The sequence below is a fragment of the Podarcis gaigeae genome, assembly GCF_964106915.1.
Source record: "Podarcis gaigeae genome assembly, chromosome: 2".
Lineage (NCBI taxonomy): Eukaryota > Metazoa > Chordata > Lepidosauria > Squamata > Lacertidae > Podarcis > Podarcis gaigeae.
The window spans coordinates 115,540,981-115,566,974 of NC_139679.1; the positions used below are offsets into that span (position 1 = coordinate 115,540,981).

The 25,994-nt window shown below is 45.4% G+C and overlaps 2 protein-coding genes and 1 long non-coding RNA gene across 3 annotated transcripts in view; 1 reads left to right on the forward strand and 2 right to left on the reverse strand.

The window, feature by feature from the left end:
* LOC310837373 (uncharacterized protein) overlaps positions 1-16,920 on the reverse strand; it is a 41,539-nt gene extending 24,619 nt beyond the window's left edge. The window contains exon 1 of the mRNA XM_083723894.1: positions 16,829-16,920. The gene's annotated coding sequence lies outside the window, so the exon portion shown is untranslated. The remainder of the gene's footprint in view (positions 1-16,828) is intronic.
* LOC310838135 overlaps positions 1-24,371 on the forward strand; it is a 56,125-nt gene extending 31,754 nt beyond the window's left edge. Inside the window, exon 4 of the long non-coding RNA XR_014560714.1 lies at positions 23,817-24,371. This is a non-coding gene — a long non-coding RNA (uncharacterized lncRNA). The remainder of the gene's footprint in view (positions 1-23,816) is intronic.
* LOC310837897 (uncharacterized protein) overlaps positions 23,464-25,994 on the reverse strand; it is a 30,233-nt gene continuing 27,702 nt past the window's right edge. Inside the window, exon 2 of the mRNA XM_083725118.1 lies at positions 23,464-25,124. Within this exon, the coding sequence (XP_083581244.1) occupies positions 24,277-25,124 (848 nt within the window). The 3' untranslated portion in view covers positions 23,464-24,276. The remainder of the gene's footprint in view (positions 25,125-25,994) is intronic.

A 25,994-nucleotide genomic window follows, 5' to 3' on the forward strand; every position in this document is an offset into this window, starting at 1 on the left:
GTCTTCTAAGTATCCCATTTTGACTGAAGCTCTTTCCACACTGCATACATTTAAATGGTTTTTCCCCGGTATGAGTTCGTTGATGTATTCTAAGGTGTCCACTTCTACTGAAGCTCTTTCCACATTCAATACATTTAAATGGTTTCTCCCCTGTATGAGTTCGCTGATGTATTCTAAGGTATCCATGTTGACTGAAGCTCTTTCCACATTCAATACATGCAAATGGTTTCTCCCCCGTGTGAGTTTGTTGGTGTCTTCTAAGGTGTCCACTAAAACTGAAGCTCTTTCCACATTCAATACATTTAAATGGTTTCTCCTCTGTGTGAGTTAGTTGATGTATTCTAAGTGCTCCACTTTGACTGAAATTGTTTCCACATTCAATACATTGAAATGGTTTCTCCCCCGTGTGAGTTAGTTGATGTCTTCTAAGGTGTTCACTTCTACTGAAGCTCTTTCCACATTCAATACATTTAAATTGTTTCTCCTCTGTGTGAGTTCGTTGATGTCTTCTAAGTGTTCCACTTCTACAGAAGCTCTTTCCACATTCAATACATTTAAATGGTTTCTCCCCCATGTGAGTTCCTTGGTGTATTCTAAGGTCTTCACTTTTACTGAAGCCCTTTCCACATGCAATACATTTAAATGGTTTCTCCTCTATGTGAGTTTGTAGATGTCTTCTAAGTGCTCCACTTTCACTGAAGCCCTTTCCACATTCAATACATTTCAATGGTTTCTCCCCCGTGTGAGTTCGTTGGTGTATTCTAAGTGTTCCATATTGACTGAAGCTGTTTCCACATTCAATACATGCAAATGGTTTCTCCCCCGTGTGAGTTCGTTGGTGTATTCTAAGTGTTCCGTATCGACTGAAGCACTTTCCACATTCAGTACATTCAAATGGTTTTCCTCCTGTGTGAGTTCCTTGGTGTTTTCTAAGAGTTCCATTTTCCCCGAAGCTTTTTCGATTGTCAGTACATTTAAATGGTTTCTCCTCTATGTGAATTCGCTGATGTTTCCTCAGTCTTCCATTGTTACTAATGCACACCCCACATTCCATGCATTTAAACTGTTTCTTTTTTCTTCCCAATGAATTCACAGTTGGCTCCATAGAATTCTGGCAATCATCTTCCTCACCTGATTGGGAGTTGGGGCAGGGCGGGGAGAATCCTGCTAAGACTTTCAAGAAAGACAAGAAAGGAACTGAACACATGTCAGTCCCAGTATGCACCTTCTCTTATTTTAACACTGTCTCCTTTCTCCACTGTCCTCTCCATGTTCCAAACTTTTAGGAATGCAGGTGAGATACTGGCAAGAAAAACACATGATCACTCCATTCACACTTACTAAACTGCATTATTTTATAACCTGTGGTGGTTCAAATCAGAACCAGTGAAGATGATGAAGGTCCTGTGTGAGTGTCTGGAGGCGGTTGGAGGATGGATGGCAGCTAACATATTAAAGTTGAATGCTGACAAGGTAGATGTCCTGTTTTTGGGAGACGGGAGGCAGGCAGGTGTGGAGAACTCCCTGGTCCTGAATGGGGTAACTGTGCCCCCAAAGGACCAGGTGCACAGCCTGGCGGTCATGTTGGATTTGCAGCTGTCCATGGAAGCACAGGTCAATTCTGTGTCCAGGGCAGCTGTTTACCAGCTCAATCTGGTACGCAGGCTAAGACCCTATCTGCCCTCAGACTGTCTTGCCAGAGTAGTGTATGCTCCATATATCTCCTGTTTGGACTACTGCAATGCGCTCTACATGGGGCTACCTTTGTAAGTGGTCCGGAAACTGCAACTAATCCAGAATGCAGCAGCTAGACTAGTGACGGGGTGCAGCCGCCAAGACCACATAACACTGGTATTGAAAAACCAACATAGGCTCCCATTGCATTTCTGAGCACAAATCAAAGTGTTGGTGCTGACCTTTAAAGTGCTAAACGGCCTCGATCCTGTATACCTGAAGTAGAGTCTCCACCCCCATCGTTCTGCCTGGACATGGAGGTCCAGCACCAAGAGCCTTCTGGCGGTTGCCTCACTGTGAGAAGTGAAGTTACAGGGAACCAGGCAGAAGGCCTTCTCGGTAGTGGTGCCCTCCCTGTGGAATACCCTCCCACCAGATGTCAAAGGAAAAAACAGCCACCAGACTTTAAAAGACATCTAAAGGCTGCCCTGTTTAGGGAAGCTTTTAATATCTGAAGGACTATTGTATTTCAATATTTTGTTGGAAGCCACCCAGAGTGGCTGTGCAGCAGGGGAAAGCCAGCCAGATCGGTGTGGCATAAATTATATTATTGTTATTATTGTTGCTATTATTATTATTATTGAAAACAAACAATGCCAAATTCCTTTCTGTACATCCAGAGACTTGACAGTAATCTTCACTTCCCAGAAATCTGCTAAAACCTGAGTGGAAAACTCCATACATTTATATGGTTTCCCGCCTGTGTGAATTTTCTTATGGATAGTAAGGTCTTCCTCTGAAGCTCTTTCCACGTTTCATAAATCTGGTTTTCCCCATGTGAGTCAGCGGATGTTTCCTAAGGTTCCATATTGACTTAAGCTTCTCCCCTGTGGGAGTTCGCCAATGTAATGTAAGTTTATCCTTCCTGTTGAAGCTCTTCCCACATTCAATACGTTCCAATGGTTTCTCCCCTGTATGAGTTAGTTGGTGTATTCTAAGTGCTCTACTTTTGCTGCAGCTCCTTCCACATTTCTTCCCCATGTGTTAGTTGGTGTCTTATAAGGTGTTTATATGGATGGAAGCTCTTTCCATATTCAGTACATTTAAATGGTTTCTCCCGTGTGAGTTTGTTGATATTTCCTAAGGTGTCCATTTTGACTGAAGCTTTTTACACATTCAATACATTTAAATGGTTTCTCCCCTATGTGAGTTTGTTGGTGTATTCTAAGTGTTCCATTTTGACTGAAGCTCTTTCCACATTCAATACATTTAAATGGTTTCTCCCCCGTGTGAGTTCGTTGATGTCTTCTAAGTTTTCCATTTTGACTGAAGCACTTTCCACATTCAATACATTCAAATGGTTTATCCCCTGTGTGAGTTCGTTGATGTTTTCTAAGTGTTCCATTTCGACTGAAGCTCTTTCCACATTCAATACATTCAAATGGTTTCTCCCCTGTGTGAGTTCGTTGATGTCTTCTAAGTGTTCCATTTCGACTGAAGCTCTTTCCACATTCAATACATTTAAATGGTTTCTCCCCCGTGTGAGTTCGTTGATGTCTTCTAAGGTATCTATTTTGACTGAAGCACTTTCCACATTCAATACATTTAAATGGTGTCTCCCCTATGTGAGTTTGTTAGTGTATTCTAAGTGTTCCATTTTGACTGAAGCTCTTTCCACATTCAATACATTTAAATGGTTTCTCCCCCGTGTGAGTTCGTTGATGTCTTCTAAGTTTTCCATTTTGACTGAAGCACTTTCCACATTCAATACATTCAAATGGTTTATCCCCTGTGTGAGTTCGTTGATGTTTTCTAAGTGTTCCATTGTCCCTGAATCTCTTTCGATAGTCAATACATTTAAATGCTTTCTCCCCTGTGTGAATTCGTTGATGTGTCCTCAGTCTTCCACTGTGACTAAAGAACACCCCACATTCCATGCATTTAAACTGTTTCTTTGTTCTTCCCAATGAATTCACAGATGGCTCCATAGAATTCTGGCCATCGTCTTCCTCACCTGTTTGGGAGTGGGGGAGGGGGAAGAGAATCCTGTTAAGACTTTCAGGAAAGACAAGAAAGGAACTGAACACATTTCAATCCCAGTATGCACCTTCTCCTATTTTAACACTGTCTCATTTCTCCATTGTCCTCTCTATGTTCCAAAGTTTTAGGAATGCAGGTGAGATAATTGCAAGAACAACACATGATCACTCCATTCACACTTAATAAACTGCATTATTTTATAATCTATGGTGCAATTGGCAGACACATCTCTGTATTTCTCCTTTCCCAGGGAGGAAATGATCACTGGATCGAGTAACAGTCTCTCCTATGACTAAGAAATAAAACTTTCATGTCACTATGCCACATGTAACTGTAAAAATATTGCAATATATTTGAATCTATAAACTTGGCCCTCCAGATGTTTTGGGACTACAATTCACATCATCCCAGACCACTGGTCCTGTTAGCTAGGGATGATGGGAGTTGTAGTCCCAAAACATCTGGAGGGCCAAGTTTGGGGATCCCTGTATTAGAACATAAAAAGAGCCTGCTTGATTGGGCAAAGGCCCACCTAGTCCAGCATCCTCTTCTCACAGTGGCCAACTAGATGCCTGTGGGAAACCAGCAAGCAGGATCTGAGTACAAGAGCCCTCTGCCTTCCTGTGCTTTCAGTCTAATCCTCTTTTTTCAAGCTATCTGTGATGGGATAGTGAGCTGCTTGTGCGTAAAAGCTTGATCCCTCTGGGGTTTGGCTGGTCATCCAAACCGAGGCACTAACGGAGCCCCCAAAGCATGACTCCGTCAGTCGCTGGTAGAATCTGACAGTGGGCGTCTACGGAATTTACGCCAACATAAAAGCTGTTTGACGGACATGCGCCTTCGTGACTCTCTGCGTGAGTTTCCGGCGAAGGGTGGGAGTTCCTAATGGGGGTCTTGTTACCTCTTCGCTATTCTCACTAGAAGTATCCCAGAGCCTCCCCTCCGCTGTGACTCCTGCACTCCCCCTGCTGGTTCCTTCCTCTGCTGCAGATTCTCTCCTATTCTCCTGGAGCCTGTCCACCACCTGTCCCTCCGATGGCAGTTCCCTGACATCCACCTCCCCCCCAGGGCCCCCTTCACCCCCTCCCGCCTCCTCTCCCACTGGCGGTGAGGGCGGAAAGCCCCTGAAGGAACTCTCCTCCTCGTCCGAGGATTCAAACACTTCTAGCCACGGCGTACCGTCTCTCTCCCCGTCTTCCTCTTCTTCGTCGGAGTCGGCTTCCTCACCCACCCCTGACTCTGGGAACCCTTCAAACTCTCCTTCCTCATCGGTGGTCCCAAAGTGTTCCCTTCTAAATCGTGCCACGGGTTGCGGTTTTCTTGGGAAACGCTGATGAAATGTTTCTATTAAGACCTCGTCATTGACTACCTCTGCTGGTACCCAAGTGTTTTCCGACTCTACTTCCCCCTCCCATTCTACCAGATATTCCACCTGATTCCCCTTCCACCTGGAATCAATGATTCCTGCCACGTTCATGTCGCGCTCTCTCTCTTCTATCACGGGCGTTTGGGTGGCCTCTCTCTCACGCTCCCCCCACTCACGTCCCTCTCGGTACGGCGACAGTAATGACCTGTGAAATACTGGGTGTAATTTCATGTGACTGGGCAGCCTGAGTTTGAATGCTACTGGGTTGACCTGCTGTATGACCTCAAAGGGTCCCAATCTTTTGGGTCTCAATTTCTTACTCCCGCCCTTGAACGGTAGTCCTTGGGTGGATAACCACACCCGGTCTCCCACCCTTATAGTTTCACCTTCCCTCCTATTTCTGTCTGCTTGCTTCTTATATTCTTCCTTGGCTTTCTCTAAGTTAAGTTGAAGCTGACGGTGGATCGCTTCCATCTCTTCAAAAAAATATTCCGCCGCCGGCACGCTCCACCTCTCCCCTCCCTCTCCTGGGAATGCCCGGGGGTGACACCCATAATTTGCCAGAAAGGGACTCATCCCTGTGGACACGTTCTCCGCGTTGTTGTAGGCAAATTCTGCTAGAGGTAACTTATCCACCCAATCATTTTCTCTGTCTTTTACATAACACCTCAGGTATTGTTGTAAAATCCCGTTTGCCCTTTCCGCTTGCCCATTTGTTTCTGGGTGCCGGGCAGTTGAGAAATTGAGTTCTACGTGCAGTAAGCTCATAAGTTTCCTCCAGAACCTGGAAGTAAATTGTTTCCCTCTGTCGCTCAAAACCCTCAAGGGGGCGCCATGCAACCTAAAAATATGTTCTACAAACAACTTGGCGGTTTCCTCCGCTGTGACCGCATGTGAACAAGCTATAAAATGACACATCTTGGTTAATAGATCTACCACCACCATGACAGCTGTTTTGCCTTTGGATTTTGGCAGGTCCATCATAAAATCTATGGATACTGCCTCCCATGGCCTTTCTGGCGTGGGTAAGGGTTGTAATAGCCCCGCTGGCGCCACCCTCTCTCCTTTCGCTCGCTGGCACCTGTCGCAACCCCTGACATATTCCCGTACGTCCTCCCTCACCTTGGGCCACCAAAACTCCCTGGTAACCAACCACATGGTTTTGTGCTGTCCAAAATGTCCCGCTGTGGGGCTGTCATGCAACTGCTTGAGTACTCTGCCCCTCAGTTCCCCATCGGGTATGTACAGTGCCCCTTTGTAATACAATGCCCCGTTCTTTTCTTCAAACCCCCCTGTGTTCTCCTCTGTCCTCCTGAGCTCTCTGAGTTTCTCTTGGGCGTATTCATCGTTCTCAGTACCCTCTATCAGTTCCCTCTGCCCCACCAATGCCGCCCCACACACCCAGCGGTCTTCAGGGATTACATGCCTTGCCTCAGGCGCTCCCTCCCCCTCTAAGTACTCAGGTTTCCTGGAAAGAGCGTCCGCCCTCACGTTCTCGGAGCCGGGCACGTAACGAATCTCAAAGTGGAATTTGGAGAACTCCTGGGCCCATCGCACTTGTCTCTGGTTCAGCACTCGGGCTGTTCTCCAGTATTCCAGATTTTTGTGGTCAGTTCGGACTTGAACCTTGTGCTGCGCCCCAATCAGCAAGTGCTGCCATTTCCGGAATGCTTCATGAATGGCGAGCAGTTCTCGGTCGTATACTGTGTAGTTCCTCTCGGATTTGTTCAACTTCCGCGAGAAGAATGCACACGGTCTCCATTCAGACGTATCTTTTCCCGGCTGGAGAAGAACGGCCCCCACCGCTCGGTCTGACGCGTCAGTCTCCACTCTCATTGGTTGTTGTAGATCCACGTGCAAAAGTTGCTCTTCCGACGCAAACGCCTGCTTTAAACGTTCGAACGCCCGCTGCGCTTCTTCCGTCCAAACAAATTTCTTTTTGCTACTAAGACAATCCGTGATGGGCGCTGTTAAATGGGCAAAGTTTTTGATGAACTTCCTATAGAAGTTTCCGAAGCCCAGGAACCTTTGCACGTCCTTCTTGGTCTTTGGTGTTTTCCATTCCAGTACCGCTTGAACCTTGCTGGGATCCATGGCCAATCCCTTGTCAGACAACCGGTACCCCAGGAATTCCACCTCCCTGGTATGAAACTGACACTTCTCCAGTTTCACCCACAGCCGGTTTTCTCGCAGCTTGCTCAGTACCTCTCTTACATCTCGCACATGCTGCTCCTCATTCTCTGAGTACACCAGGACGTCATCTAAGAACGCTACGCAGTTCTTGTAGAGCAGTGGCCCCAGGACGTGATTCATGAATGATTGAAAGCAGGCGGAGCCCGCTTGTAATCCGAAAGGCATAACCCGGTACTCAAAAGCCCCCAAGGGGGTGAACATAGTGGTCTTCCACTCATCCCCCTTTCTCACACGTATCAAGTTATATGCCCCCCTAAGGTCCAGCTTGGTAAAAATTTTCCCTTTTCTCACCCGTGTTAGAATGTCATCAATTCTAGGCATAGGGAAAGTCACTGGTTCTGACACTGCATTTAGGGCCCTGAAATCACATACAAGCCTGGGCTTGCCCGTGTTTTTTTTGTCCACAAAGAACACTGGGCTGCCCCCCACCGCTCGTGACTCTCTGATGAAACCTCGCTTGAGGTTCTTGTCAATGAACTCCCTTAACTCCTGCATCTCACTGTCTGACATTGCATACAGCTTGCCCACTGGCAATTGTGCTCCTGGGAGTAAGTTAATTTGACAGTCAAAGGGTCTGTGCGGGGGCAGTTTATCTGCTTCTTTTTCGCTGAATACGTCAATCAAGTCAGCGTATTGTGGTGGCACCCTCCCCTTGTCCATCACTTCCATCCCTGCTAGAGTGGCCCTGGCCCCTGCCTGAGCCTCTCCCTCCTTGCAGTGTTCTAGGCAATGTGCTGATCCAAAGGAAACCACTCTCTGATGCCAGCCTACTAGCGGATCGTGTAGTGCCAGCCAGCTCATTCCCAAGATAATAGGAGCTCCTCCCAAGGTGGCTACGTTAAACGCTATCAGTTCTGTGTGTCTTGCCACCCTCATTATCATTGGTACAGTTTGTTGGTTCACTTCTCCTCCCAACAGCTCCCTCCCATCAATCGTGGTAACCTGCAAAGGCTTACTTAATGGGATAGTCTGTATCTGGTGTTCAGCTGCAAACTCCTTACTCATGAAATTACATGAGCTACCTGAATCCAATAGCGCTTTTATCTTCAGTGGGTGTCCGTTTGCCAGTTCCAGCAACACCTCTATCACAAGCGCTGGTCTTGGAGGTTCCGGCGTGGGCACATTCACTACTCCCTGGCCTGGCTGCTGTGCCCTGATGTTGGCAACCAGGCGTTGGCTTTTACTTGCTCCGTGATTTCTTCTTCCTCCTTCCCCCCAACAGTTCCCGCCATCCCTTGCCATTCCTTCCTTTGCGGACAGACTCTGGCAAAGTGACCTGGCTGTTGGCAGAGATAGCATCTCTTGCCGCTCTTTCCCTCCTTCTTCCGCCCTTCACTGGTGTTTGAAACTGCGCGCGCGCGCGCTGTTCCAAGTTCCATCGGCTCTGCTGGCGGGAAAGGCTGCTCCGGAATCTCTGGAATGCGGAAGTCCTTCCAACGTTCCCCCTTTCCTTCCCGCTTTTCCATAGCTCTAGCCTCCTGGCGTGCTCCTATGGACAGCGCTGATTTAGTCAGCTGATCCATAGACTCCGCCCTAGGCGCCCGGGAAAGTTCATCTTTCACTGCCGGAGAGAGACCTTCTTCAAACAGCATTTGAATAGGTTCACTAGCAAGGTCCCACCCTAGTCTATGAATCAGCATGGTGAACTCAGTCCAGTACTCACGTACAGATCGGCTCCCCTGTTTACACGCCATTAACTGTCTGCGCACCACCCCCTGCTCGATCTCGCTGGAAAACATCAAGTCCATGGCGCGAAAAAACTTCATAGTGTCCTTTAAGATTTCATTATTGGCTGCCATCAGGGGCCGAACCCAGTCCTTCGCCCCTCCCTCTAGATGGCCAATCACGTACGCCACTCTAGAGTTCTCATCGGGGAAGTCATCAAACAGTAGATTGAGAGCATATTGCATCTCTGTCCCAAAGGCTTGATAGTTCCTGGGATCCCCCCCAAATTTCTGCACCAATCCAGGCACCCGTCTGGCAAGTGGGGTGGTTTTCCCTTTATCCGCATCTTGAGCCCTCCTCTCCTCGAGCCTCGCCGTTTGCAGCGCCAGCTGGACCTCCAACGCCCTGTACCTTTCTTCCAGGCTTGGACCTGCTCCAGCTCCAGCTCCTGCTCCTCTGGTTCCGGCTGGTTCGCTCATGATGCCCTCTGCTTGCACAAGCTGCTTTCAAAGACTGTCAGATTGCTGTGATGGGATAGTGAGCTGCTTGTGCGTAAAAGCTTGATCCCTCTGGGGTTTGGCTGGTCATCCAAACCGAGGCACTAACGGAGCCCCCAAAGCATGACTCCGTCAGTCGCTGGTAGAATCTGACAGTGGGCGTCTACGGAATTTACGCCAACATAAAAGCTGTTTGACGGACATGCGCCTTCGTGACTCTCTGCGTGACAGTTTCCAGCGAAGGGTGGGAGTTCCTAATGGGGGTCTTGTTACCTCTTCGCTATTCTCACTAGAAGTATCCCAGAGCCTCCCCTCCGCTGTGACTCCTGCACTCCCCCTGCTGGTTCCTTCCTCTGCTGCAGATTCTCTCCTATTCTCCTGGAGCCTGTCCACCACCTGTCCCTCCGATGGCAGTTCCCTGACACTATCCTAGTTGTTGGCCATCATTCCTGTAGGATGGAATTACATAGATTCAAAAAGCAGAAATACAACCAAGAACGCTTTTGGACCACAACTCAATAATTCTTGAACTAAAAGGCAAGAAAAATACTCCATTTAGAGTATTGATGAGGACATAATGACATAAGGACTGACATTATACGGAACCAGGAAAAGGGACATTGGATAAACCTAGAATGAGAAATGTTTTTTGTAATAAATTTATATTTATGGAGTTAGTGTAATACTAATGAAATATTAAGAGATGTTGGAAAGGAAGTATTTGGCTTTAGCAGAAAAGTTAAATATGGTTTAAATTTAGAAATTTTAGAGATCTGAAGATAAGATAAAATTAATGAAATTATTGCAAAAAATGAAGTGGTTTGAGTAATAAGGGGAAATAAGAATTTGTAAGAATGGTTTGATTATAAATGAAAATATGAAGTAATATCATTTGGGGACACATAATTAAGGGTAAGATAAGTGGGTATGAATTTGCTGAATAGATTTTTAAATGGAATACAAAGAGGGAGGCGAGAGGAAGTCAGGAAAATAAGTAAAAGAATGGTGAGAAAATGAAAGGAGGGATTTTTCTTTTTCTTGTTTTTCTTGTTTTTGTGCTGAATTTTTGGTTTTTGTATTTTTTTCTTCTTTTTTTCTTTTTGGTGTCTATTTTCTTTTGTTGTTTCTGTAACCTTTTTTCTTGTGAAAATCTAATAAAATATTATTATAAAAAAATAGAGTATTGATCATATTTTGGACAATAGAATGAAAGGTGTTTTAGCAGAAAAAAAGGATCACAATCAGGCCTGCTGTCTACCAGGACGTCAGATGAAGGAGAATATAAGGAATATAACTGATATTATTGAATATTTGAAAGTAAGAAATGGAAAAAAAAGCGGCCTTAATGTTTATAGATGCTGAAAAGGCTTTTGATAATGTTTCATGGGCTTTTATGAAAAAGATAAAAGAAAAAATGAACGTTGGGGAAGCATTTGGGAGAGGAATTGATGCAATTTATTTTTACCAACAGTCTATGCTGATTGTTAATAAGGTTATAACAGAAAAGTGTAAAATAACGAAGGGGACAAGACAAGGATATCCCCTATCACCATTATTATTTATTTTGGTATTAGAGGCCCTGGCGAGAGAGAAAAAGTGGAGAAATTAATTACAGGAATAACAGTAGAAAATAAAGCATATAAATTAAAAGCTTTTACAGTTCACCTTGTAATTACAGTGAAGGATCCCATAAATACTCCACCGAATGTGGTAGAAAAGATACGGGACTTCGGGCAGGCCGGAGGCTTTAAACTAAACAAGAATAATACTAGGTTTTTGGTAAAAAACACAATGGAGCAAGACCAAAAGGAATTACAACAGATAACAGAGTTAGTTATACATAAAAAGTCAAATACTGATAGATTTGTCTGACAGCTAAGAATATTAATATTTTTAAAGACAATTACAAGAATGAGTAGAAAGAAATATAAAGAGCTTTAGAGATATGGGGAAGAATGAATTTATCATTTTGGGGAAGAATATCAGTAATAAAAATGAATGTATCGCCAAAAATGTTATTTTTATTCCAATCAGTCCAGGCAATAGGCAACGCAGGATGCTTTGAAAAATAGCAAGAAGATATATCTAGGTTTATTTGACAAGGGACGAAACCAAGTATAAAAAATAAATTATTAACAGATGTAAGAGAGAGAGGAGGTTTCGCCCTGCTGGGTTTGAAACTAGAACTGGGAATGGATTACATTTGAAAACACAGGTACTGTATTTTAGATCTGGAAGGACACAAATAATGGATAGGATGCATATTTATGGTAGAAGCGAAAGCAAGTCTGAACAGTGACACAGACTGTGACGCACTTCTCTGCGTCAAGCTCCTCCCAGGTACAGGACACCACGGAGTTTTAACCCTGTCAGTTCCAAACTCCACACAAATATCTGCTGGAAATGTAAAGATGAAGTGGGTACCTTTTGCTATATGTGGTGGTCATGTAAGATAACAGTATCATTTTGGGAAATGGTATATAATGAAAAAGTAGAGACATCACCTTGCCAGCAAAGGTCCGTACAGTAAAAGTTATGGTTTTCCCAGTAGTGATGTATGGAAGTGAAAGCTGAAGAATTGATGCTTTTGAACTATGGTGCTGGAGGAGACTCTTGAGAGTCCCATGGACTGCAAGGAGATCAAACCTCTCCATTTTTAAGGAAATCAGCCCTGAGTGCTCACTGGAAGGACAGATCCTGAAGCTGAGGCTCCAATACTTTGGCCACCTCATGAGAAGAGAAGACTCCCTGGAAAAGACCCTAATGTTGGGAAAGGGGACAAAAAGGAGAAGGGGACAAAAAAAAAGACGAAAATTATGGCTAAAAACATGAATCAAGAATTAATTGAGGAAATACAACAAAGGACAGAGATAGAAGTGGTGAACAAAGTGAAGTATTTAGGAATATGGTTAACCCCCAAGAACACTGATTTGTTTCAAAACAATTATTTACCTATGTGGAATCAAATAAAAAGGGATTTGGAGGTGTGGGGAAGACTGAAATTGTCCTTTTGGGGGAGAATATCTACGATAAAAATGAGTGTGCTACCAAAGATGTTATTCCTTTTCCAATCACTGCCGATAATCAAGGGGACATCAATTTTTAAAGAATGGCAAAAAATAATTTCAAGATATATCTGGCAGGGTCAGAAGCCAAGGATTCAGTTTAAGATATTAAGAGATGCAAAAGAAAGAGGTGGCTTCGCCCTGCCTGATTTGAAATTATATTATGAAGCATCATGCCTCTGTTGGATAAAGGAATGGATTAAATTAGAGAATGGAGAGCTGTTAGATTTAGAAGGATTTGATAACAGATTTGGTTGGCATGCTTATCTATGGTATGAGAAGAAAAAAATTCACAAAGGTTTCGATAACCACATCTTCCGAAGATCATTGATAGAGGTATAAAAACTTGTTGGAACCTAGACTCTCCCATTAGATTTCAGCATTAGAAGTGATGAGTGTGAAAAAAAATTAATATGAGGGGGAGGTGGATAACATATGGAGAATTGGTAACAAGAGAGGGGGGAAATGGAAAATGAAAACTTATGAAGAGGTGAAAGAATCTGTTTACGACTGGTTACATTACTTTCAGATTAATGAAATGTTTAAAAAAGATTGTAAAATGTGTGGGTATGAAGGTAAAGAATCAAAATTCCAAGTGGAGGTATTGAATAATGAGTATAAAAATCTGTCTAAAATGTTGCTGTAGTGGCATACAAAAGATGAAGAGGTAAAAGCAGTAATGATACACTGGGCAAGAGACTTTGGTTATAATATACAGTATGATGATTGGATGAAATTATGGAATGAAAGGTTAAAATTTACGGCATGTACTGCGTTGAAAGAAAATGTAATGAAAATGTTCTACAGATGGTATATAATGTCAGTTAAACTGGCCAAAATGTATAAAACATGCAATGTGTTGAAAATGTAAAGAAAAAGAAGGTACTTTCTATCATATGTGGTGGGAGTGTAAATGGGTGAAAGACTTCTGGGAAATGATATACAATGAATTGAAAAAGATGTTGAAATATACGTTCGTTAAAAAACCAGAGGCCTTTCTATTAGGAAGGGTAGGAAACGAAATTAATAAGAGAGACTGTAAACTGTTTCAATATGCAGTGACTGCCGCAAGGATACTTCTGGCCCAAAGATGGAAACAGGAAGAAATTCCAACAGTGGAAGAATGGAGAAGGAAATTGACTGAATATGCAGAATTGGACAAATTGACTGGGAAGATTCGATATGAGAAAGACCAAAAGTTTATCGAGGACTGGGGGAAATTTACAGAATATCTGAAAAATATATGTGATGTACAGACAACGCTTGTTGGTTTTGAAGAGACTCTGTGAGATAGTAAGAAATATTGCAAAAAAGACAGTAAGAGGAAAAGGAGTTGGGAAAGGCAATATCATGTTTAGAAATGCGTCAATAAATAGAAATTTTACGAAAGATTGACAGAGAAACTGAGGGAAGTCAAAAATTGAAGAATGAGTGCAAAATAATTTGTTGATTGTATAAAATTTGTTTGGAAAATGAATAAAAATTATAAAAAAAAGGAAAGATGCAATAATCCCAACTAGGGAAGAATAGCAAGCCAAACTGCTGGACTCTGCCGAAATGGTAAAATTAGCCACGAGACTCAGGAATCAAGAAAACAAGGACTTTAAAAAAGAATGGGGAAAATTTATAATTTACCTATGAGATTACTACACGCAAATCAAAACGTTACCTGGACTTTAGGAATCATTTGTAAATAAGTTTATGGACAATTTAGATAAATGAGGACTGTGGAGAATGTATCTATACAGTAGTACCTCATGTTACGTAAGCCTCTGGTATTTTCCCGGGTTTTGCCACTTGCACGCGTAGAAGCATTCTGTTGTGCTGCATGCATGTGTAGAAGCGGTCCTCCGGTTTGCAAAAACCTCGGGATTCGTCTGGAGCTCCAGAACGGATCCCGTTTGCAGCCGGAGATACCACTGTATGTAGTTTTGGAAAAATTACCATATTTTTCACTCCATAGGATGCACTTTTTTCCTTCTAAAAAGAAAGGGGAAATGCCTGTGCGTCTTATGGAGCGAATGCACTGGACCGGAGCCATGGCTCCCGTCAGTCAAACAAAGCGGGAGCCACTTACAGGGCTTCTGTCCCGCTTTGCGCAGCTCTAGCTTTGCTTGCTTTACAGCTCCCTAAACCGAGCGATGAGGCTGCAGAGGGACGGCAGGGCACAGGAGGGCTTGGATCGGGAAGGAGCCACGAGCTCAGAGCCACGAGCGCAGTGAAAACCAGGAAGTATAAAAAAAGCTGGTGAGGGCATGGGATGAGGGGCAGGGGAGTGGGAGCGTGCTTTTTCCTTCTGCAGCTTGTTTTGAGGCAGGAGAGATTTGAGCATTGTCTGGGCCCCAGTGCCCCTACTCCTTTTTTATGCTCCATTCTATTGCTGCCAGGGGCTTCTTATTACTCAAACTGAACCTGATACCAGTAGCCACGTGTACAAACACCGTAGAAGGCTGCAAGGAGGAGTGCTTTTACACAGCTAATGGCAAATCCCCTGCAATCCAAGTCCTGATCACTTGCTCAAATCTATCCTACCTCAAAACAAGCAACGGAAGGAAGAGGCTGCAAACTGTTAAATGGGGGGAAAAACCCCAGGCACAGGGCAAATACCTTGAGTAAAATAGCAAAGGGAGGCAGGTGATTCAAAGCCAGAAGGCACTTTTAAAAGTGGTGCGTAGCCAGCAGAAGGTTCGCCCGCTCCCTGAATGGAGCCATGAGGCTGCAGAGGGACGGCAGGACACAGGAGGGGAAGGATCGGGAAGGATAAAATTTAAGCAACCAGAAGCAAAAATAACTCCAACCTCGAGCTCTGAGCCACGAGCACAGTGAAAATCTGGAGGTAAAAAAGGAAGGCTGCTGGGGACTGGAGGGCAGAGGATGAGGGAGAGGGAACAATTAGGCAAATCCGCCCCGTCTCAGCTGATCCACTGGCTCCTTGAGCCTGCACACTAAACAAACAAACAGTTCCTGTCCCTCGTAGTCTCACTCTGATATACTAGTAGTTTATTAAATAGTTCAGTACAACATTTGATTCAGAATATTTTTTCCCTGTTTTCCCCCTCTGAAAACTAGGAGCGTCTTAAGGTCCGGTGTGCCTTATGGAGCGAAAAATACAGTAATATAAGGACCCATGAAAGGAATAGAGTGAAGTCATGTGATTCAGAGAATCTCATGAAATGATTACATAAATGTCTTTAATATAAACTTGCATTTGTAAAAACCAATAAAAATATTTCAAAAAAAGGGAAGTCCATAGATTGACTATGCTTCTGTTGATTCATCATTTGCAAACCCAAAAATAGGTGTTCCTGTTTTTGAAGTTTGCCCCGGAAACCGAACGTGCTCCTGAGCTTCCATTTTTACTGTTGCGCAGCAAATTTAAGTGCCCCCCATCCTAATTGAGGCTTTTTTTCATTCCGTTTTACCCTTGAGCAGCTAATTTAAGTTGTCTCCATCGTGATCAAGGCTTTTTTCATCCCATTTGTTCCCTTGCACAGCTAATTTAAGCTCCCCCCCCCCCCATCAATATTAAAGCCGTTTCTGGTTGCAGTGTTCTGAGGTGACATTTGGTGCTTTAGTTTTTTCCTATTTTTTGCGTTTTTGTTTGTGTGGCTTTTTCATTCTTGACTGTGGCTTTTTTTGTTTTAATTTTAATTTCTATCATCTAAAATACTGTCTTATTTATTTTATGGTACAGAACATTGTTTATTGCTTTCATTTTATGCTCCTTGGTTTTGGAACGCTTTAATTTTGGAAGACTTCTGGAACCGATTATGTTTGAGTACCATAATGGTACCAGTGGTTCCAAAACCACGATGGGAAAGCACGCCTAGGTTTTGGAACACTTTGGTTTTGGAAGACTTCTGGAACCGATTATGTTTGAGAACCAAGGTACCACTGTAACTCCTAAGATTTAAAATCCTGGAGGAAGAAAATCTGCCCCCACTACAGTGGTACCTCTGGTTACATACTCAATTCGTTCCGGAGGTCCGTTCTTAACCTGAAACTGTTCTTAACCTGAAGCACCACTTTAGCTAATGGGGCCTCCCGCTGCTGCCACGCGTTTTGTGTTCTCATCCTGAAGCAAAGTTCTTAACCAGAGGTACTATTTTTGGGTTAGCGGAGTCTGTAACCTGAAGCGTATGTAACCCAAGCTACCACTGTACTTTATGAAAGGGATTCAAGAAACAAAGAGCTGCTTCGGAGAAGGCCTCACCCCTTCCTTCTTCCTGTCAGGAACTTCCTTCCATTTGTCTCCTCTCCATCCTTTCCTCTTTCTCCCTCCACCATCCATCTATCCCTGTCCCCATCTCCTCTCCCCTGGAACTCACCAGATTTCTCCAAGGGTCCTGGGAGGGAATGCTCAGAGGTTGTGGGGAGGAATGCGGGAGACAGCCTGACCAGGTCAACCGTCCATCTTCCTCCTTCCATCCTGGCCAGGGTTGCAGGTTCAGTCTCAGCTAGGTTTGCAGGTTCAGCTTCCTGAGGAGCGGAGAAGCCAGAGCAAGTTGCAGCTTCCTGGGAGGGAGGGAAGAAGAAGAATCAGCCAAGGGAGTCTGAGAGCCCCTGCAGGGATTCTCCTGCCCAAGACATTCTGCTGCCCCTGGAGAAGCCCCAACTGGGCACCCTCTTCCCAAGAGCCCCCACCCATTTTCAAACACCTTTGGCAATTCCTTTCATCACCCCCACTTCCTTTTTTATTTTGTTTATTCAATTTTATTGGTTTAAAATCAACACACAACAACGAAAGCTTATAAAAAGGAAAAGAAACAAAAGAAAAAAGCACAATGCATCTCTTACAAGAAATAGAACAATACATCACGAATGCACAAAATTATTCCAGCCATCAATTTCCGACTTCCTTGATATAGCTTATTTATTTTCTTAATTAGGTAAAGATACCCCTGGCCATTAGGTCCAGTCACGGATGACTCTGGGGTTGCGGCGCTCATCTCGCTTTACTGGCCGAGGGAGCCGGCGTTTGTCCGCACTCAGCTTCTCGGTCATGTGGCCAGCATGACTAAGCCGCTTCTGGCGAACCAGAGCAGTGCATGGAAACGCCATTTACCCTCCTGCCAGAGCGATACCTATTTATCTACTTGCACTTTTGATGTGCTTTCGAACTGCTAGGTTGGCAATTTTCTTAATTACTTGCCTCTATTTTTCAATTACTTTATATTTGTTAAATCTTGTCTGAATTCTTTCTACCTTATTCAATTATAAGAGTTATTTGAAGCATTTTTAAGTTTTTATAAGGGGACACTGTTCTTTTAAATATTGTCTATAGAGCTCCCATTCCCTTTTAAACTTTTGGGTCGATCGATTTCTTATCTTTTCCATCATCTGTGCTACTTCTATATATTGAAGGATTTTTTCTTGCCACTCCTCTTCTGATGGAATTTTATCTCCTTTGTATCCCTTGGCAATCAGCATCCCCACTGCAGTTGTTGCATACAAAAAGACCCCTTCCCAGGAGCCCCCACCCATTTTCAAACACCTTTGGCAATTTCTTTCACCTGCCTGTCCCTCCTCCCTTCCTAAGGCTGGCATGGTATGCACGTTGGTGGCCTGAGAGTAGATCCCTTGGAACTTAAGAGTTAATCTGCAAAGGACTGCTCTGAGTACATGGGTGGCCCTTGCATGGAGAAGAAGGAAGCCCCTTGCTTGCATCAGGACCCCCTGGGAGAGGCGGGGGATCCGCCCACTGCTCCCTCTGCCCTCGCTGCCTCCTCCTCTGCCCTCCTGCCCTGCAAACACCCTTTGCTCTTGTTCCTCAGAGGAGAGAGCCAGGAAGAGCCTTCAAACCCATCCCTTTCCTCCTCTGCTGCCCAGTGAGAGGGGAAGGAGCTGCAGTGCCTGGTTCACTTCATGGTTTACTGGGATGTGAATGAACACGTCCTCTGCCTTCCATGCGGTGGGAGTGGGGGGGTTAAAAGTGGTGAGGAGACACCCCCCCCCCAGTCCTTTTTGGAAACAGGAGCTTTGGTCAGGAGTAAACAACTTAGATGGCAAGTTCTTCCCAATGAATTCCTAGAGGACAACATACACGTTTACACCACGAGATTCCTTAAAGAGGGCATTTCTTTAAAGGCCATTTCTACAAAATGGAAGTCTTTTGCTGGCAGCCCTATGTAGGAAAGTTTTCGATGTTTTAAATTTTGGGGTGTTTTTGTTGGAAGCCATCCAGAGTAGCTGAAGCAACACAGTCAGATGGGCAGGGGGCAAGTAATGAATTATTATTCTTATTACTATTCCTACCTAAGCGCATCCTGTTATGCATGCTGATCAGAGACTTTGTCCGAATCCCCCCCCCCCCTTGAACATAAGAGGGCTTCCTATTTTTACAGCTATTCTTCACATTTCTATACTGCCCTTCCTCCAAGGATCACAGGGGAGCATACAAGAGAAAAACAGAGATGCATAGCAGAGTAAGAAATAAAAACAACACCCCCCCAACTCAGTTGTGAAGTCCATAGATTGTTTAATGAGCCAAACGCCTGGGAGAAGAGAAAGGCTTTCGCCTGTTGCCTAAAGATACGGTCCTCTTCCGAGGCGTCTTCTGCTGGGGTATAAATATTAAATTTAATTTATACTATTAAGGCGATCCTGGCCAGCAATGCCCACCCCTCTCCCCTTGCCCGCCTCCTTCCCTGCAACTCCCTTTGCACCAGATCCCTGCAGGAGGAAGCTTCTCCCCCCCTCCCCTTCAAGCCCCCTTTAAGAGAACAGCTCCCTTCCCTCCCTTCTCTTCTCCCCGCCCGGATCTCGTGCAGGGCCGCCTCTCCCCGTCCCGGGGCTTCTCATCCTGGACCCCCTCGCAAAGCCCCTTCCCTCCTTCCCCGCCATTGGCTTTGCACTCACCCGAAATCCCGGGCAGCGGGGGCGGGAATGGGAGCCCCCGCGCGGGAGGCAGGGAGTGAGGGCGCTTAATTAGGAGCCTTAATTAGGAAGAAGCCCCTCCTCCGCCTCCGCAGGACGCAGCCCCGCTTCCCGCCACCCTCCCCTCCCTCCTTTTCAAGCCCCAATTTTGTCTCTGCTGGTGAAGCCGGAAGTGGGGGCAACTCTGAGGAGGAAGGAGAAGTCTCAGCCTCTTGTCTGTTATTTGATAATCGGGGGAAGGAAAACCTTGCAGCACCCAACCAATGGGAAGACGAGGGAGGGAACGTGTGCATCGGGAATATAAACTCATACTTTACCGCAGCTGGACTGTGCCTGCTTTGGAGCCCCGCTTTTGCAAGATAAGGGACACGGCTGATGCTGTGGGTTAAACCTCAGAGCCTAGGGCTTGCCGATCAGAAGGTTGGCAGTTCGAATCCCTGCAATGGGGTGAGCTCCTGTTGCTCTGTCTCTGCTCCTGCCAATTTAGCAGTTCGAAAGCACATCAAACTGCAAGTAGATAAAGAGGTACCTGTTGTAGACAAAATCTGCCCTCATTCCCTTATGGGGGACACAAGAGCCCTTGTAGAGTCCTTTGCAGGTTCTCCATCAGTGGGAGAAAATAACAGAGGCCAACCAGAGAATATTGAGAAGCGAACAGCTAGTAAGCCTGATCTTTATTAAACTGTTGCAACAGGGTGCTCCCCTCACATGCAGGAGAAAGGAGGAGGACCCCAAACAAAGGTGTGCCTGCCCTTATATAGACCTTTTAAATTCCCTGCCTTGATCCTGGATGGAGAACTTGACTTGGCATGTGTAACACAGACTTGGTAGGATGAAGCAGATGGACCTATCCTTGCCGCTGCTTGTCCACCAGGTTCTCTTCTCAACCCAGTCATGTGGGCGAGCGGGTGGGTTGCAGTGATTTTTAGGAAATCATTAATTTCCACCAGGCATCCTATCAGGAAGACCCAGTTCTCTGAGTGCATGTTCTTGAAGTTGGACAATAGGGGCAGTACAGGATTCCTTTTGGTGTACCGATCTCCCCACTGCACCAAGGATTCCCTGCCCAAGCTGCTTCAGGTTGTGGCAGATGTTCTCCTGGAGACATCTAGTTTGCTTATCCTGGGGGATTTTAACATTCACGCTGACACAACTTTACAAGGTGCCGATTGGGACTTTGTGGAAAGCATGGCCTCCATGGAGCTGTCCCTGAATAGGTTTGGCCCAACTCAGTGTCGTGGACATTCCTTAGACCTGGTGTTCACCTCTATGGATGTTGGTGACCTGACACTAAGTAAAAGTGAAACTAAAGAAGTACCATGGTCAGATCACTTCCTGGTGCAACTGGACTTCTCCACAACCCTTCCCCTCTGCAGGGACGCGGGACCGATTTGGATGGTCCGCCCCTGCCACTTAATTTATCCAAATGGTTTCCAGAGAGTGGTAGGTGATGTTTTATCCCATGCTGATGGGCTTTCAGCTGATTCCATGGTGGCCCGTTGGAATGTGGAGTTAACCAGGACTATTGACTGTCTGGTTCTGAAGTGCCCTCTCTGATTGCATGGAGCCCGGACAGTCCCGTGGTTTTCCATGGATCTGAGGGCAACGAGACGGCTAGAGCACCAGTGGCAGAAACCTCATTCTGAATCTGACCGGACACGGGTTAGAGCTCAACGTCAAGCCTACCAAATGGCGATAGCAAAGCTGAATAAAACCGTCTTCACCCCCCTCTTGCATCTGCAGAAAACAGCAGCAGGAGACTCTTTCAGGTGGTTTGCAATTTAATGCAACCATCTCTCCAATGGGGCCTGGTACGGGCCACATGATCTCCTGCAATGATTTTGCAAAGTTTTTTTCCAGATAAAGTCACTTAGATTCAGAAAGGCAGACTCCCCCGTGGGAGCAGGGCGGGGGCTGGTGAGTGCTAGAGTCCTGTCTAGTAAAGTTGCGTGGGATCAATTCCAATCTGCTACGTCCGAGGATGTGGACAGGCTGCTTGGACGAGTGAAACCAACCACCTGTCTCCTTGATCCTTGCCCATCCTGGCTCATAAATGTTACCCGGGAAGGGCTGGGCGATGGGCTCCGTGGGGTGGTGAATGCTTCTCTCTGTGAGGGAGCCTTCCCAGACACACTGAAAGAGGCAGTTACAGTGGTACCTCAGGTTAAGAACTTAATTCGTTCTGGAGGTCTGTTCTTAACGTGAAACTGTTCTTAACCTGAAGCACCACTTTAGCTAATTGGGCCTCCTGCTGCCGCTGTATGATTTCTGTTCTCATCCTGAAGCAAAGTTATTAACCCGAGGTAACATTCTATTTTTTATTTTTTTTAATAATATTTTATTGAGTTTTACAAAGAACAAAGAAAAAAGAAAAATTTAACAATCCAACATAAAAATCCACAGATGTTACAAAAAAAGAAAACACACGAAAAGAAAAAAGAAAAACACATAAAAAAGCAAATTTAGCATAAAAAAAACTCACTTTCCGATTATAACCTTCAAAACCTTATTTTCCTTACTTCCACCCGCCTCCCGTTCTTGTATTCCATTTAATAATTAATTCAGCAGGATCATTCGTTATTCATTTTCATCCTTTAGCCCTCCCTTTGTACTCTTATTTAACTTGATCACTAGAACCCCTTCGTTTCATTTTCAATGTCCTCCATATTCAAAGGTTTTACAATGTTTTTGTAGATAGGCTTTGAACTTCTTCCAATCCTCTTCCACCTGCTCTTCTCCTTGATCTCGGATTCTGCCAGTCATTTCAGCCAGTTCCATATAGTCTATTACTTGCATCTGCCATTCTTCCACGGTGGGTAGACTTAACCCAAGGTAACATTCTATGGCAAGGTGATTGAGTGGGTGGTTGCTGAAGATGTGGACCATTTGGATCCCTTCCAGTTGGGATTCAGGCCTCATCATGGGACTGAAACAGACCTGGGCACGCCGGTCGATGATCTCCGGCAGGCTAGGGACAAAGGTGAGAGCTGTTTCCTAGCTCTGCTGGATCTTTCAGAGGCTTTTGACACCATCGGCCATAACATCCTTCTGGTCCATCTAGAAGGGCTGGGAGCTAGAGGCACTGTTATACAGTGGTTCCGCTCCTTCCTCTTGGGCCGTGTTCAGAAAGTGTTGTTGGGGGTTGAGTAGTGTTGGGGAATGAGTGTTCAGACCCCTGAGCTCTCACTTGCGGGGTGCCTCAGGGTTCCGTCTTCTCCCCATGCTTTTCAACATATACATGAAGCCGCTGGGAGAGATCAGGGGGTTTGGGCTGGATGTTCATCAGTATGCGGATACCCAGCTCCACCTCTCTTTCAAATCAGAACCAGTGAAGATGGTGAAGGTCCTGTGTGAGTGTCTGGAGGCGGTTGGAGGATGGATGGCAGCTAACATATTAAAGTTGAATGCTGACAAGGCAGGTGTCCTGTTTTGGGGGGACAGGAGGCAGGCAGGTGTGGAGGACTCCCTGGTCCTGAATGGGGTAACTGTACCCCTAAAGCACCAGGTGCACAGCCTGGGAGTCATTTTGGACTCGCAGCTGTCAATGGAAGCGCAGGTCAATTCCGTGTCCAGGGCAGCTGTTTACGAGCTCCATCTGGTACGCAGGCTGAGACCCTATCTGCCCGCAGACTGTCTTGCCAGACTAGTGCATGCTCCAGTTATCTCCCGCTTGGACTACTGCAATGCGCTCTACATGGGGCTACCTTTGAAGGTGATCTGGAAACAACAATTAATCCAGAATGCGGCAGCTAGACTGGTGATGGGGTGCAGCTGCCAAGACCGCATTACACTGGTATTGAAAGATCAAGATAGGCTCCCATTGAATTTCTGAGCACAAATCAAAGTGTTGGTGCTAACTTTAAAAGCCTTAAATGGCCTCAGTCCAGTATACCTGAAGGAGACTCTCCACCCCCATCGATCTGCTTGGACATGGAGGTCCAGCACCAAGAGCCTGCTGGCAGGTCCCTCACTGTGAGAAGCAAAGTTACAGGGAACCAGATAGAGGGCCTTCTCAGTAGTGGTGCCCTCCCTGTGGAATAACTTCCCACCAGATGTTGAAGGAAAAAACAGCCACCAGACTTTAAAGGACATCTGAAGGCTGCCCCATTTAGGGAAACTTTTAATATCTGAAGGACTATTGTATTTCAATATTTTGTTGGAAGCCACCCAGAGTGGATGGGGAAATCCAGCCAGATGGGCGTGGTACAAATAAAAAAAATATTATTATTGAAAACAAACACAAATTATTTTCTGTACATCCAGAGTCTTGACAATCATCTTTACTTCCCAGGAAATCTGGGAAATCTGAGCGGAAAGCTCCATACATTTATATGGTTTCCCACCTGTGTGAATTATCTTATGAATATTAAGGTCTCCATTCCCTCTGAAGCTTTTTCCACATTTCATGAATCTGGTTTTCCCCATGTGAGTTAGCAGAAGTTTCCTAAGGTTCCATATTGACTTAAGCTACTCCCCTTTGGGAGTTCGCCAGTGTAATGTAAGTTTATCCTCCCTGTTGAAGCTCGTCCCACATTGAATACTTTCGAATGGTTTTCTCCCCGTATAAGTTAGTTGGTGTATTCTAAGTGCTCTACTGCAGCTGAAGTTGGTGTCTTATAAGGTGTCGATATGGACTGAAGCTTTCCACATTCTTTCCACATTCAGTACATTTAAATGGTTTCTCATGTGTGAGTTTTTTGGTGTTTTCCAAGTATTCCGTTTTGACTGAAACACTTTCCACGTTCAATACATTTAAATGGTTTTTCCCCTGTGTGAGTTCGTTGGTGTATTCTAAGTGTTCCACTTCTACAGAAGCTCTTTCCACATTCAATACATTTAAATGGTATCTCCCCCATGTGAGTTCGTTGGTGTCTTCTAAGTGTTCCATTTCGAGTGAAGCTCATTCCACATTCAATACATTTAAATGGTTTCTCCCCCGTGTGAGTTCGTTGGTGTATTCTAAGTGTTCCACTTTCACTGAAGCTCTTTCCACATTCAATACATTCAAATGGTTTCTCCCCCGTGTGAGTTCGTTGGTGTATTCTAAGTATTCCATTTTGACTGAAGCTCTTTCCGCATTCAATACATTCAAATGGTTTCTCCCCCATTTGAGTTCGTTGATGTCTTCTAAGGTTTCCACTTTCACTGAAGCTCTTTCCACATTCAATACATTCAAATGGTTTCTCCCCCGTGTGAGTTCGTTGGTGTATTCTAAGTATTCCATTTTGACTGAAGCTCTTTCCGCATTCAATACATTCAAATGGTTTCTCCCCGTGTGAGTTCGTTGATGTCTTCTAAGGTTTCCACTTTCACTGAAGCTCTTTCCACATTCAATACATTTAAATGGTTTCTCCCCAATGTGAGTTCGTTGGTGCATTCTAAGTGTTCCATATCGACTGAAGAACTTTCCACATTCAATACATTCAAATGGTTTCTCCCCCGTGTGAGTTAGTTGGTGTATTCTAAGTGTTCCACTTCTACTGAAGCTCTTTCCACATTCAGTACATTCAAATGGTTTTCCCCCTGTGTGAGTGCCTTGATGTTTTCTAAGAGTTCTATTTTCCCTGAATCTCTTTTGATAGTCAGTGCATTTAAATGGTTTCTCCTCTATGTGAATTCGTTGATGTGTCCTCAGTCTTCCACTGTGACTAAAGCACATCCCACACTCCAGGCATTTAAACTGTTTCTTTGTTCTTCCCAATGATTTCACAGATGACTCCATAGAATTCTGGCCATCATCTTCCTCACCTGTTTGTGAGTGGGGGGCGGGGAGAATCCTGTTAAGACTTTCAAGAAAGACAAGGAACTAAAAAACACGTCTGTCAGGGGTTCAGAAGGAGAGACACAGGAGGGGGAGCAAATGGAGAGTGAGGAGGAGGAGTACGAGGGGGGCGCAGGCAGTGACAGTGGCCAGAGTTATTCCACAAGCCTCTCTAGCGAATCGGAGGACTCACAGAAGGGAGCGCCGGTGGCCAGAGCAAGGGAGATTCCAAGGGAGAAACCTCAAGAGGGAGGGGCCAGCGGGGAGTCCCTGAACAGCAGCTGGAGATCAGGGCCAGCGTCTCCACCAGAGCGCAGTGGGGAGGGGGAGTCCCAGGAGTCGGGACCAGTGTCCTCACCACCAGAGGGAGGAGAGGAGTCAGGTTTGGCAACACCCACATCAGGAAGCGGGGAAACGGTCAGAAGGAAAGTCACCGGCTGGGCGCGCGCGCCAAGTTCAAATGTACAGGAGCGCGGCACAGCGGGGAGCCCGGGAAGGGAGCCAGGTCCTAAAGCCCGCCGGAGGGAGGGGCAAGACTCAGGAGGCTCCGCGTCAGAGGAGTCCAGGAAGGAGGGAACCCCAGAGGGCAGAAGGACCCAACGCAGGAAAGAGCAGCGCAAGAGGTGGAGCCGGGCTAGAATCTTAAACTGGTGTGGGTGGAGCAGTGAGTCAGAGGGGACTTAGCCGGTCTAGCGTTAAGACGTGGGCCTGCGCGCCCAGAGCTTGGAAATGGAAACCAAACTTCAATAAAGACTTTTGTATATAATATCCACTGGGCGTTGGTCCTCTGTGAGCTGGGACCTAGCGGCAGTCCTGACAGTAAGTCCCCTCTCCTTTTTTCACGAATTTTGCAACCT